This window comes from Neomonachus schauinslandi, chromosome 7 (genome assembly GCF_002201575.2).
Source record: "Neomonachus schauinslandi chromosome 7, ASM220157v2, whole genome shotgun sequence".
Lineage (NCBI taxonomy): Eukaryota > Metazoa > Chordata > Mammalia > Carnivora > Phocidae > Neomonachus > Neomonachus schauinslandi.
The window spans coordinates 5,527,259-5,541,325 of record NC_058409.1 but is presented as its reverse complement, the minus strand read 5'-3'; the positions used below and the strand labels follow the sequence as shown (position 1 = coordinate 5,541,325).

Here is a 14,067-nt window from a genome sequence, read left to right as displayed (position 1 = left end):
AATACAGACTTCTTACTTTAGTCCAGTAGTAAATTTTTTCTGCATTCAGCATCTTATAAAACTGTGTCATCACTGTGTTCCTTTCTCTTGAACCTGGCTTAGCTCCCCAGGGCGTTGGTCAGCTACAGGCAGCAAAGGTGGGCGGTACCAGCCTGCTGGGGCTTTGGTCCGAGGCCACACCGAGGACACAGTGCTTCATTCAGCTCTGGCCAGGCCGGTCAGCACTGACTGACCGAGGGCCTTGGAGACTTCCTACAGGTCTCCCTTAAGAGACCTACTGTCCAAAATTAACACCTCTTAGAGGAAAATAAAATACTTACTGATCTCAAGAAAGAGTGGATGAATGATTTCCTTGTGGAACCAGAAGTTTAATGTGTCCAGCAGATGAACTGCTCCTTTTAGCTTTGCAACCCAAAGCACGTCCAAGGCGTCCTATTTGAAATGTGTTGTCGTCAGCTGACAAATGAGCAGTCCCACGTGGCTCCTTCCAGCTCCGGAGATCACGTCAGTAACACAGCTGAACATAGGGTCACTCCACCTCAGCCCCACTGACACTGTGGACCAGATAATTCCACTGGGGGTGGGGGCAGGGGGCCGTCTTGTGCCCTATAGAGTGTCTCCCGCATCCTTGGCTGCTCCCAAAGGCTAGTAGCATGACTCATCAGATGCAAGGTCAGAATGTCTCCAGATGTTGCCAGATGTCCCTTGGGGAACAGTCATCCCCGTGGGAAGGGTTTACCATAGAGCGTCTGCCATGATGTCAGGCGTGTGGCAGACGCTTCCGGAAGTATTACCTTGGCCTCTTTTGTTGCCTCAAGCCTTGGTGGTGCTTTGGTTTGTTTGTCTGCAGTCCAGTCTTGGAAGTGCAGACACTTCTCCCTTTTGTTTGTAAAGAACATCCTTCTAGAGTCTATTACAAGCTACCATGGTTTTAAATATAAAAACCACAGTAAAGCTCTTCTGACAGGGTATCGTTCTAAGCATCTTACTTCGGCTGTGGGGCGATCTAGAACAGTTCTCCCGCCGAGGAAGCCGTTGCTGTGGGTCGGGTTGGCTGTCACTTCTCCATACTTGTGCCTCTGCCCACCATCCTTCCCAGCTCTGCTTCCAGCACTCTGTCTGCCAGACCTGAAGGTTCTAGGGAAACCAGAAAACCGTCTTGTTACCACCCATTTTTTAGTTGGTAGGCTTTGGCCTCAGAGCAGCTGTGTACCTCCTTCAGGGCTAGATGCTTAGATTTTGAAACCGATGGTTTACTCAAAGCTCAAAGGTCTTTTCAACGTCGATCTGCTCTTGGTCATGTGCTTTCCTTGTGTCTAAAGGTAGAAGACATTTAAAAACTGACTGCCAGCTAAATGGGGCATTACAGAGAAGTTAATAGGAGGAACGCAGTATTTTATGTTCTCTGCTCTCCCTCAACATTAATGGAAGAGCCGGAGTGATGCATTTTCCTGTTTGTCAGCTTTAGAATAATGATAATGACTCCCTCTGCCCGTGATCTGTGTCTGCCAGAGGTGGTCGTTTCTTCATGAAGATGAAGTACCCAGTTTTCTCAGCTCTGCGATGGATTTTGGTTTTCTTTTGTATCATGTTTGGGAGGGAATCATCTGTTTCTTTTAAAGGAAAACTCTTGGGTGAGAAAGGGTAAATGGGGAAAGAAATGAGAGGAAATCACATGGAAAAAAAACTTGAAGTCTTTTCAACAGGGCGTCAGACATTTAGAATTTTATCAGAGATTTGTTTTTCTTCTAATAAGTACTCTTAATCTGGAAATGTTTTGCAGCCAAATTTGCCATGTACTGATAACGTAGCGTTTGACATGGAAAGGCTCACCAGAACCCAGGCCGTTAACCGAAGATCAGCCCTCGGTGACCTCGCCAGCGACAACTCCCTTGGCCTCGAGCCACTTCGAACTTCGGGGATCTCGCCTCTTCCTCAGGACGGGGAGCTCACTCCCAGAACGGGAGAGATCAACATTGCAGTAACAAGTAAGTGGGGCCCTGTACCCAGGCTCAGGGCAGGTTTGCCACTGTGCTTGGTGCGTGTTGACTGCTCCAGAGGGCAGTGGAGGTAGTCACCTGGGCCAGGGAGTTAGTCCGTCATGGAGGAAGCGACAGGTTCCTCTGTTAAAACAGGAAGTTGGGGAGACAAAACTTTCCTGATAGTAAGGAGCTTGTGTATTTGTGTATAATAAGTAGGCCGTCTGACAAGTTGTCTCAGTAGCCGTGTAGACACCTGCTTTGATGGCCGCCTTGCAGACGGGCATTTTAAAGGGTCCCGCTGGGATGCGAAGCGGGGCGTCGTGTTGTGTAACCAGCCGCGAGCACCAGGCTCCAGGCAGCTTAGCGGAAACCCAGGGCAGAATCTGAACACACTCCCTGGAGTTGCTCCCTCTGGGGAGACTCGAGACGCCCTGTTGCTGCTCACTTCACTTTACGGAGTCTGGGGTCTTGGCACTTCGTCTTTGGGGTCACTGGACGCGGGGCGGGAGAAAAGCCAAAGCGTGACGTGCCTTTGACAGCACTCTAGCTAGTCCGGGGCGTCTGGATGGGTGACGTGTTGCCGAGGAGAGCCGCGGTGCTCGGAGTATGTCGACAGCCGCCCGAGGATGGTGTGCGTGCGGCTGGCGGCGTGTGTGTGGGCCTGTGGGCGGTCACCCTGTCACGAGCCAGCTGCCCCCTCAGCTCCATCCTCCACGTGGTCTCTCCATCTAACCGCCTCTCTCCAGCCTCACTGTCACCTCTGCGGTGCTGCCTTGCCCAGTGCGTGCTCTCGCTTGCCCTAGCTTCCAGCCCTCAGCCCCGCGAGGCCGCGGCGCGGAGAACGCCGTCACGAAAGACTTCTCCTCCACGTAGTGAATCTCGAGTGGGCTGTTCAGTTGAAGTACACATGTTTTCCACCGACCAGAGATCAGTAGTCGTCAGCAGTTTCCCAGGTTTTGTTCTATCATTTGTCTGAACTCGAGGAGACTTCATTCAGTTATAAAACAAGGAAGAGTATTCTTCAATGCAGTTTGACTCATTTCCTGCCACATCCCGGCGAGTTGTTTTAACAGCTTTTCATGTTTTCAGGTTTTAGGGTGTAGATTTTTTTAAATACTGATCCAGTAGCAATAAAGGAAACAGAGGTTATTTGTTTAGCAGTGACTTTTTGTCGGCTCTTCATTGATCGACATTTATTGAGCACCTACTACCACATTCAGTTCTGATCCCATTATAGTCTGTGCAGAAACGTCCTTTCAAAATCTTACGTTTTGAGGATTTAAAAAAAAAAGTCACTTTCTGTATCAAATGAATCATCTTTAGTGGAATTGACGCATGTTAATGAATAATTCGTGTGGTTAAATTAACCCAAAGCGACCTCTCCTTTTCCTTCACAGCCCTGTAGTGTCTCAGCAAGCACAGCACTTTCGCCCGGCATCCCCTGTGCAAGGCACCGTGCTAAGTACCCAGCGGGGTGGGCAGAGCTGACTGGGGCCGGCTGCTGCCGGAGTACCCCGGGGCCCACTGGGGATCGTCGCGGCAGTGCTTGCTTCTTTTTGGTTGCTAGTTTTTATAGCCGAAATGCCATACATCTGCGGATGCTCTGCTCAGAATGCAGAAACACACACGTAACTGCAGTTCTAAAACTTAGTCTGCTTATCCCGTCTAAAGGTCTTGGAGAAGAAAAAAAATAAATAAATAAAGAACGCCGGGTTAAGCTTCTTGATCCTGATGACCAGTCAGCTCTTAACTTTTTTTAAATGCCAAGGTACATTTTTCCTAACTTAAAATCTGTGCAGGGTAAAAATGGTGAATTTGGTATGGGTTCTGAAATGTTCATTTTTGACTTAAGACCTTAATAAATTCACTGTACTCGTGAGGAATTTGTAATCCAGGAAGCAGTGGCGGCACTGTTACCAAAAAAGAAAGAGTTTGCTAAGCATTGTAATAATATGAATCAGGATGGCCAAGACATGCTCGTAGAACAAACTCATCGTCCTGGAATCCTGAAGAACGGTTCTCAACCTTCTGAAGATCACCACCTTTAAAACCCAATGAAAATATAATCACCCTTTTCTAGAAAAGTTCCTAGGCACACACAGTTTTGCGTATTTGTGGGATTCGTGGAAACCAGATTGAGAAACACTCATGTGACCCATGGCTTTTGCCGATTAAACATCTGGCATTCCAAGTATAAATGTCTTCCCGCCGCCTCACTGCAGATACAGAGGGGGCTTCGCCGTGTACCACTTGGTTAAACCAGCCCAAGGTAGCGTATACTCTGGGAAATATTTTCTAGGTAAGCCTTTCTAGGAAGCCAGGATTGGTTCACAGGTTATTTTTGAGGTTCTCAATAAATAGTGTTTTTGGAACGTTACCTTGACAGTTCAGACTTTGAAAAGAAGGGAAAATACTAACGACGATGTCCTGGATTGAGAGAGAGACTAACTGAAAACCCTAGAGTTCTGGGTACCAGAGCTTCTCAGCCCTCTGACGGGCCAGGTACCTGGTGAATTGCCTGCTTGACACGGCCGGAGCCGCTTCCCGCCGGTGGGGGTGTGAAGGGTAGTCCTTTCCAAGGGACACCAATCAGATGTCCGTTTTCCATAAAGACTGTAAGTAAACCCACGCCTAGGACAAACAAAAGCAGACTGGAAGGCCAGCCTCCAGACTGTGCGGAGTGCCCGCGAGACCTTTGGGACCCCTGCTCCGTACTTACAAGTCTTCCTCTGAGAACGAGTGACACAACCGTGCAGAAGCGACAGAAGGAAGAAGGAAAGGTTATAGAAGTGTGGCAGGTCTGCTGTACTGTCATCTAAAGCAGTGATTTTAAAAGTCCCTGTCCACATGCAACTTGATAGACCTCTTCCTCCTGCGTGCTTTTTGGTGGCCACACTCCTCACAGACCTCAGGACCTTAACTGGAAGAAATGTCTGGGCCGCGCTTTCCTTTCCGCCTTGCAGCTCTCACCACTACTTCCACTAACCTTCTCCAGTTAGTAGCTCTCTGGCAAACCTCCTCCTGCTTCACCTCCTTGGGCCAGCCTTGGCTTACACCTCCGTTGACGTCTGCTTCGTTGCATTTGAGGGAAGTGTTGACACCGAGTTGACTTAAGTCTTCTCCCCAGAGTGATTTGCTCCCTTTCCTTTGTCAACAGAAGAATGGTTTATTATTGCCAGTTTTGGCCTCCTCAGCGCCCTCACGCTCTGCTACATGATCGTCAGAGCCACGGCTAGCTTGAGTGCTAATGAGTAAGTAACCAGTTATTCTTGGATTGCATGTACCACATGACCCCAAGAAAACCTGTAGAGTACTTTTCATAAAGATGTGAAAATTGGCTTCCACCGGTTTCGTACTGATCCTGATGAGGTCATACCTAGCAAAGTAATGCATTCCGTGAACATGTATCTGTAGTCAGTACACAGATCGGGAGGTCACCTTGCTCAGCAACAACAGCTCCCTTGAGAAAAGATCTAGGGGCTTCCGTTAGCCGCGGGCTTAGAGTACAGCAGCCACGTGATGCAGACGCCAAGGGGCCCGTACAGTCACGGGATGTAAAGAAGGTCCGTGTCCTGATCGTTGGCAGGAATAGTCCCACTGTCCTGTGTGCCCACCAGACTTTACCCGGATTCTTACATATTTAGCTTTTGACGGAACACTGGCACCCTGGCCTGGGGTCAAGGGACAGTGACTTGGATGTGTAGCCTGCAAGAAAGAAGCAATCAGCAAGACCCGCTGTTTCCAGAGATTGGGAAGACTGTCAGGGACTGTTGGGAAAACAAAATAAGTGTCATCTGTATTTCCATGGGGCAAAATGAGGACCAGAGGGCAGGGGACAGGAAGGCGAATTTCATCTCAGTGAAAGGAAGACCATCTGTCAGCAAGGCCCCCCCCACCAGAGAGACGGTTTGCCGTGGGGAGAGTTCAGGACGAGGCGTGCAGGCGGACGCCGTGCATTACCTCTCAGGGCTGCTGGAGGTCAGAGGTTTTCCAGGGTAGGCGAAACTGGGCTAGCTGGCTGCTGAGGTCCATTTTGATCCAGTGATTTCCCTGAAGTTGCCTTCCACAGGGCTAAGATACAGGAAGGGTTTTTGGTTTTGTTTTGTTTTAAATTTAGGGTGTTTACCATAAGGTGTTATTTAGTCCTTTCTTTTACCAGTATTCACGAAAACTCATTGGAGATAAAAGTGTCTCTAGGACGCAGCCCAGATACGGACCTAATGTGGCGCAGGGGGAATTCACGTGCTCTCCACACACACTTATGTCCTGGCATCTTAACAGATGAATAATAACTGGCCAAGCCCATGTAATTGATTTAATTGAACACTCATTGTCCAGCTGTGAAAACAAATAGGCAAGTAACCTCCAGTTACAGTGACGTGATTTTATCATCTCTAACCTGACCTGTTGGCTCGATACTTGTAAGAAGTGCCCGTGGGCACCCCTGGCCCCTAGCACACATTGGGAGGATGCCGGGGTCAGTTGGCATCCTTCAGCCTGCAGGGGAGTAGTCTCGGCTGCTCATCCAACAGGTCAACCCGGCTGATGCAGGTTGACTTCAACATAACATAGTGTTCATTGCTCAGACCCTAGAATCAGACATAACCTGGATTTGACTCTCTGTTCCGTTTTCTGCTTGGGAGACCTGGGCAGCTATATTTCTCGGGAAGTTCATTTTAGTCATGCAGAAAGCAAGAATAATGGCAGGCATACATCATAGGTTGTACGAAGTAACATATAAAGTGCTTAGCACAGTGCCTGGTACATTATAAGTGCTCAATAAATGTTAGCTGAACAGTTCCACTGAGAATCTTCCAAAGTCCTGTGAACAAGGTGACCATCTATCTGCCTCTGTCATTTGACAAATGAATTTCATTTTCTTCCATGAAATAATACAGAATCACCGGAGCTCTGTGAGTCCTGTGATTCAGACCTCAGTTTGGAGGGAAATATTGATTTCACCTGCAGTCACTTCTTTCGCTTACTCTCACAGTGACCCCATCAGACTAGATGATGGTGTAAGCCCACTCCTTAAACCTCACAAATGAGCGAATACAATTACAGCGAATAGAGACACTCTGGGCACTTGTAGAGAACTGTTAAGTGATCTAATGGTCGTCTCGCTGCCACCCAGGATCTGCCAGATGCTCAGGTCATGCGGCAGGTGTTTTAGAGAAGGTTCAGTAGACATGTTAGCTTTTAGAAAGCAAAGTCCCTGGGCCATAATATTTCGGTTCCAAGCATAAATGCCTGCATGACTCAGCCTAAGCATTGATCTTAGATCCATGTCTTAGGCCAACCCTTCTCCCATTAGCCTGTGTAGAGGGTTGATACAGCAGTTGTTCATCGAGATATTATTTCTGTGCCTTCAGTCAGAACTACTCTGAAGGACGATTTTCATGATCCCAAGGAGAGAGAGAGGGAGAGAGTGTGTGTGTATGTGTCTGTGTGTGGACATACGGATGCATGGAAGAATGGTCACCAAAATATGAATGGTTATTGTCTTAATTTAGTAGCATTTTGGGTGATGTTTTTCTCTCCTATTGTGCTTTTATGTGTTGACTTTTTTATATAACATGAATTACTTAAGATTTTAAAGGCCATTTTAATTGTGGAGGATAAAAGAAAGACAGTCACTCTTACTCAGTGTCTCCTTCCCAAGAATGTTGATGAAAAATCCCTAGGTGATTTTAATTCCAGAGAAAAGTCTATATTAGTAAATAAATCTATAATTATTCTTCATTAATGAATTCTTTAAAATCTATCTTACCTCCCTTTTTGCCTTTACCAAAAACTTACAGCCAAAATGAGATTGCCTTTTCAATCGAATTGCTGTTTTAATTTTCTAGGTGACCTCATCCAAGTGTGAGATAGTCTGTAGGAGTAGAATTCCATCTTCTCCCATGTGAGTGATTTATCTTGGAAGTTGCTAGTAAAATTCACCTCTCCACATATTACCTACTACCCCAGTTTGCTCTTCTGACAGCGTTGCACTGAACTTGTGTATTGTGATTGCAGCAAGACCTTGACCCAGTCTGGTCACTGGTGAAAGCCTGTGGGCAAGAGGCAGCAGTGTGGGGCACGTGTAAGGGCAGGCACGGGGAGGCCAGGCAAGTGCAGCGCTGCCCCGCTGGGGGTCAGGGCACGGCCTCCTCCCTCACCACGCTCCGCACCTGCACCGTTCCCCAGGGCTTGACACCGTTGTCTGATCTGAAGTCACGCCCCTTCTGGTGTTTCGAAATATTATTGAAATACTCAACCATGACTGACTGTGCTTTAATTTTTTAATACGGCAAACAAATCTAGTGAATGTTGAGGCTTGGTAGGTATAAACAGGATAGTAGGCAAGGAAGCAAATACATGCAAGGTAAATACATTTATCATCTTCTCATACCCCGTTTCTTAGTACTTAAGTAGGCAAGGTTAGTGAACTTCAGTTCCCAAAGGAGGTTTGCTGCTCTACTTCACTATTCAGAAAACCTCATTAGGGGCGCCTGGGTGGCTCAGTTGGTTAAGCAGCTGCCTTCAGCTCAGGTCATGATCCCAGGGTCCTGGAATCGAGCCCCGCATCGGGCTCCCTGCTCGGCGGGGAGCCTGCTTCTCCCTCTCCCTCTGCCTGTCTCTCTGCCTACTTGTTCTCTCCCTCTATCTCTCTGTCAAATAAATAAATAAAATCTTTAAAAAAAAAAAAAAAGAAAACCTCATTAGATCCCAGCATTTACCAGCTTACGTTTGTATCAGTCCTTTTTTCCCTCAACATAAGAAAAGTAAATGTTGGGGCGCCTGGGTGGCTCAGTCGGTTAAGCGACTGCCTTCGGCTCAGGTCATGATCCCAGGGTCCTGGGATTGAGTTCCGCATCGGGCTCCCTGCTCGGTGGAGAGCCTGCTTCTCCCTCTCCCACTCCCCCTGCTTGTGTTCCCTCTCTCGCTGTGTCTCTCTCTTTCAAATAAATAAATAAAATCTTAAAAAAAAAAAAAAAAAGAAAGAAAAGTAAATGTTTTCATTGTTGTTTTTATTTGAGGCACAAGTAGTGAGACAAGGAAGGTGATGTAGGTGGATTTTGAGCTGAATGGGAAGTTGGGTTAGGTATCCTCCACCGTGTCCTTTCTCAGTTCCTAGGTTCTGATTCCTAGAACTCGTGCCCGAGGATCTGCCCAGGAGTATAACCCAGACATTCAGGATCCAAAACCGTGTCAGTAGGAGGAAGTGAACCTGACACGGTTCATGCACAATAACTGGAACAAATGTAAAATCCTGTAGCGTAACCCGAGGCCAGGAAACCCTAACTCTGCCCCAGGTCAGAGTCGTCCCCACCAGTATGCCTGGGGAGCTTGAGCCCAGTGATAGAAACTTACAAGCCCCATCAAAGGAATGTTTCTCTTTTACTCTCTTTTCAGTATTTCTGAATTGTTCTGCTCACACTCTTTTTTTTTTTTTTTTAAGGTTTATTTATTTTGGAGAGAGCATGAGAGCGAGCAGGGAGGGGGAGAGAGAGAATTTCAAACAGACACCCCAACGCAGGGCTCGATCTCACGACCCTGAGACCATGACCTGAGCCAAAACCAAGAGTCGATGCTCAACCAGCTGAGCCCCCCCCAGGGGCCCCATTCTCCTCACACTCTTAAGAGGAACATTGACATATTTCAGTATAAAAGGATCTGAAAACATCACCATTTTGATGTCTTGGGGATGCTTGGCTTAGAAGAGAGGAGTTGGGGGTGATGTGAGCGATGTCTCCAAGTATCTGAAGGGCTCCCAGAGATGATGAGAACAGCTGCTGTTCACTGAGCGCCTCCCAACAACTTACTCCTGGGTGCGGCCCCGTGTGACACTCATCAGAGTCCCATGGAGACTAGCCAGTGCGTACAGAGGGTGGTCTTATTGTGTAGTTCGGGAGCTCTGCAGGCATCCACAGGGAGGTAGAGCACCACCGAAGACAAAGAAGACCTTTGTGCCGGTCGGCAGTGTCCACCCGTGACATGGGATGCCTTGAAAGCTAGTGAGTTGCCAGGACCTGCTTATGCAGACAGAAACGAACCACGAGGCTGGCGCTGTTCGGAGGCAGACCCTGCGACTGGTGGAGGTCGGAGGCTCCTTCCAGTTTTGAGAGCCCCTCTTTGGTTGTCTGTCCTAAATGGTCCTTTCCTAGGACGGGAGGCGTTGCGTGCTCTGGCAGCTGGCTGCCTCTTTTAGAACCTTAAGTATCAAAACCAGTGATTTTTAAGCTTTTTTTTTTTTAACCACCTGCCACTGTAAGATCTGCATTGTACATTGGGACACATATCCACACGTGTGTAACTGAAACAGGCTTCACAGATATTTTCCTCAGCATGTGCAGTATTCGCTGATCTCTTCTCTGCACCTTGTTAAGGCTGGTCGGGAACTCTATGTTGCTCTCACGGTTCAGTAATAGGCGGCAGCCTGCGGTTTGAGAAACGCAGATCTAAAACATTCTGAATTTCTGGTTCTCAACCGAGTACCTCTGGCTTTCTCCAGCACCCATCGTGGATTGTTTATTTTTCCGAGGCAGCCTTCCTTGTAGCAATGCCAGCGAAGCTTTGAACTTGCCCCCGGTTTAATCATGAATCCTCTTCCTTCTGTTAGTATTGACTTCTCCTTTTAGCCACTCTGAGCATAAGATACATACACAAAATAACCCGGGGCCCAGAGGGGCTGGGGGACTCCCTGAGAAATGCCATAGGAAGAGGGGCATGGTGTTCAAGCCCGTATCTCTGGGTCCACCTCTTTACAGTGCTTGTCTGTGACTACTCCAGAGAGACATTTAAGGGTTCCACATCACATGGTGGAAGAAGACAGTTGGCTTTCTGGAAACGTGATGACACAAAGAAGATTAAAGGCAATGGGGACCTTTGATGGGACTTCTGCCCTGTCTCCGTCACGGTCTTTGTGGTGTTCACAAGTACCTTTAATCTTGTGGCTGCCTTAGTTTATAGTTCCTTAGAAGAGCAGCCAAATAAAGTTAAGTGTAAAAATCTCGACGCACCCATTGGAAGTTCTGACCTCTAATATCTGATTTCTCTGAGGAAGTTTTATAAAATCAGTGCATTATCTTTAGCAGGACTGAAGGAACAGCCCGGTCCAGAGCTCTGTGTGAAGTTGTGAATGGCCTTCCTGCCAGGCCTCTCATTCATTCAGTGTCCCCAGCAGCCCCCCAGGCACCAGGCCTCGCCCTGCAGGGTGCTGTGGGGAAGGGGCGGCCGTGCACAGGGCTCAGGCTCACGGCGCCCGCCGAAGGGACAGGAGAGCCTGCGGACCGAGCATCGGCTCACAGACGCCGCGGTGCTGCCGCTCTGGTCCCGGGGGGGTCAACAGGCTTCCTGGAGGGGTGACTCAGGAACCAGGCCGGGCATAAGTAGGACACAAAGAGGAAAAGGCAGAGCAGGTTCAGGGAGTTCTGGGTTTGATGTGTCGGCCGGAAGCGGTGGTTGTCGGTAGGCCAACTGCAGAATTTGGACTGGGTTCTTGCAAACAGCCGGTAGTGTGTAAGGCTTTTCAGCAAAAAAGAGGATTCCTGTGGCTGAGAAGTTGCTCTGGCCGGTAGAGACCTGAGGCAGGAAGATGGGTTAGGTGGAAATGTGGAGCTGAAGGAGGAAGTCAGGGGGAAGAGAGGAAATCAAGAGGTGCTGGAGAGTTGTGTGATGACCAGAGATGAAGCAGTCAGGAACGTGGATCTGGAAGTGAGCAGAGAGAAGAGAAAGCACCACTACAGACATGAATTGGGAACCAAGGAAGTGAACCAGCTGTGCAAGGCTTCGGGGAGCTAGGGCAGTCCCATAGAGCCAGGCTGGGGGTGGGGGGCAGTGTTAGCCCAAGACCCCAGGCTCCGTCAGGCTCCTGATTGAGGGACATGCACGCACGCAGTCTGGGCGAGTCCAGTGAGAGAGCCGCACCCCCTGGAAGTCTGTACTCTGCAAAGTTCATTCCACAGTAAAGACTGACATTCTTGTTTGAGGCATAAAGGGGGATCCTGTTGCAAAGATACAGATGTAGATTTCAGGACACACAGCCCTGAGAACATACATTCAAACCAGGAAAAGTTGTAAATTGTATGATAACTGTCACTGCATTGTTAAACAAGATGCTGTTAGCCTGGGCTTTTCCCTGCAGTCCTTTTGGGAAGACACACACACCTGTAAGGTGACTGAGCCACTTGACCACAGATGTGAAGCTGCTGAGTTCAGGAAAATGCCAGGGGCTGACTAGCTTTACCCATTGGGGCTAGGAAGTAGTTGGGGACAGGCCCCAGGCCACCCTGGAGTGAGGATCACTTTCTCTTGTTATTTTAAAATACTGGCAACTCCCCTTTAACTAATTCTTGACTTCTGTCTTTTTTTTTTCCTTTCATTCCACAGGGTAGAGTGGTTTTGAAGAAGAAAAAAAAAAACTGCTTTCTGACTGATTGCCTTGAAGGAAAAAAGAACCTATTTTTGTGCATCATTTACCAATCATGCCACACAAGCGTTTATTTTTAGTACATTTTATTTTTTCATAAAATTGCTAATGCCAAAGCTTTGTATTAAAATAAATAAATAATAAAATAAAAAGACTATGTCGTCGAGTATTCTTGACCCACTTGTGTCCGGAAGGCCGACCTGGAGATCCATACCCAGATTTCACGTGCGTTTGTTTCGGAGACAGAATGTACTCATGAGTCCCCCCCCTGGGAGGAACAGTGACGCTGTTGGCATTTTCACCCGGGCCCCTGCTGCGCCCCAGTATGACCAGAGCATGGGCACATCCTGCGCGGTGACGCATGCCCGGACCCTCGGTGGGGTTCCTCCGTCTCACTTTCTTCGGGGTCAGCGTCCTCTCTGAGAATCTCTTGCTCCTTCATCAGCCCCATGGCAGCAGGGACATTTAAGTCATGTGGCTCACCACTGCGTCCCCCGTGCCTGGTAGAGTGCTTTGCACATAGTAAGTGCTCAATAAATATTGGTGGGATGAAAGAATGAGTCTAAGGGAAATTTCCCAGAATACACCCTGATTAGTAATAAATTACATCTGTCCGAGATGGGTTTCCACCTGGTTTTAAAAAACAGCAAATTCTAAAAAGCTGAAACAGAACAATTTGACAAGTGTAAATGAGGTGTTTTTTGCTGTATTGAGGAGGAAAATGTTGAAATATTTTATGTTCTATTGAATTCTATGCTTGAAGGATCATCCGTACGTGTGAACATTTTGAGCAATGAATTCTCCACCTTTTACTTCAGCAACCCTGAGAGATGAGAACTTACTCCTACTGGTAATGGGTTCACTGCCGCAGTCATTCTCCAGTCAGTAGGGGGTTGAAGATTTTTATCTTTTCGATTGAATATAGTTCACATACCATAAAAATTGACCCTTGTGAAGGATAAGCCATTTCAGTGGTTTTTAGCATATTCACGAGGTCGTACACCATCACAACTGCCTAATTCCAGAACATTTGCATCACCCCCAAAAGAAGCCCTGTACCCATGAACAGTTAACTTCTCACCCCTCCCATCCCCCTGCCAGCCTGGAAAGCACAGATCTGCTCTCTGTCTCTCTGGATCTACCCATTTCTGGACATTTCATAGAAATGGAATCATACAGTATGTAGCCCTTTGCGTCTGGCTCCTTTCACGGAGGAGAACATCTTCAAGTTCTCCCATGTTGTAGCATGAATGATGCTCATTCTTTTTTGTGGCTGAGTAATAGTCCATCATATGGACGCATACCACATTTTGTTCGTCCACTCATCCAGTGATGGACATTTGTTTCCACCTCTTGGCTATCATGACTTATGCTGCTGTGAACATCGGTGGACAAGTTTCTGTGAAAGTTGTCTTTTCCATTCTCTCGGGTCTGTCCCTAGGAGTGGAATTGCTGGGTCATGTGGTAACTCTGACTTGTTGAAAAACAGCCGAAGTGTTCTCCAAAGCAACTGCAGTTTCACGTTCCCACCAGCCGTGTACAAAGGTTCCAGTTTCTCCACATCCTCACTAGCACTTACTTTTTTCCTTTTTAAAACCATCTCGTTATGGTTTTGATTTGCATTTCCCTAATGACTAATGATGTTGGGCAGCTTTTCATGTGTTTGTTGGC

The 14,067-nt window shown here is 47.7% G+C and overlaps 1 protein-coding gene across 3 annotated transcripts in view; it reads left to right on the top strand.

Moving 5' to 3' along the window:
- RNF130 (ring finger protein 130) overlaps positions 1–12,567 on the top strand; it is a 107,166-nt gene extending 94,599 nt beyond the window's left edge. For all 3 annotated transcript variants that reach the window (XM_021689911.2, XM_044916777.1, XM_021689912.2), the window contains exons 7-9: positions 1,784–1,988; positions 5,140–5,233; positions 12,357–12,567. In XM_021689911.2, coding sequence (XP_021545586.1) covers positions 1,784–1,988; positions 5,140–5,233; positions 12,357–12,372 — 315 coding nt within the window. In that variant the 3' untranslated portion in view covers positions 12,373–12,567. The remainder of the gene's footprint in view (positions 1–1,783; positions 1,989–5,139; positions 5,234–12,356) is intronic.
- The last annotated feature ends 1,500 nt before the right edge of the window (positions 12,568–14,067 follow it).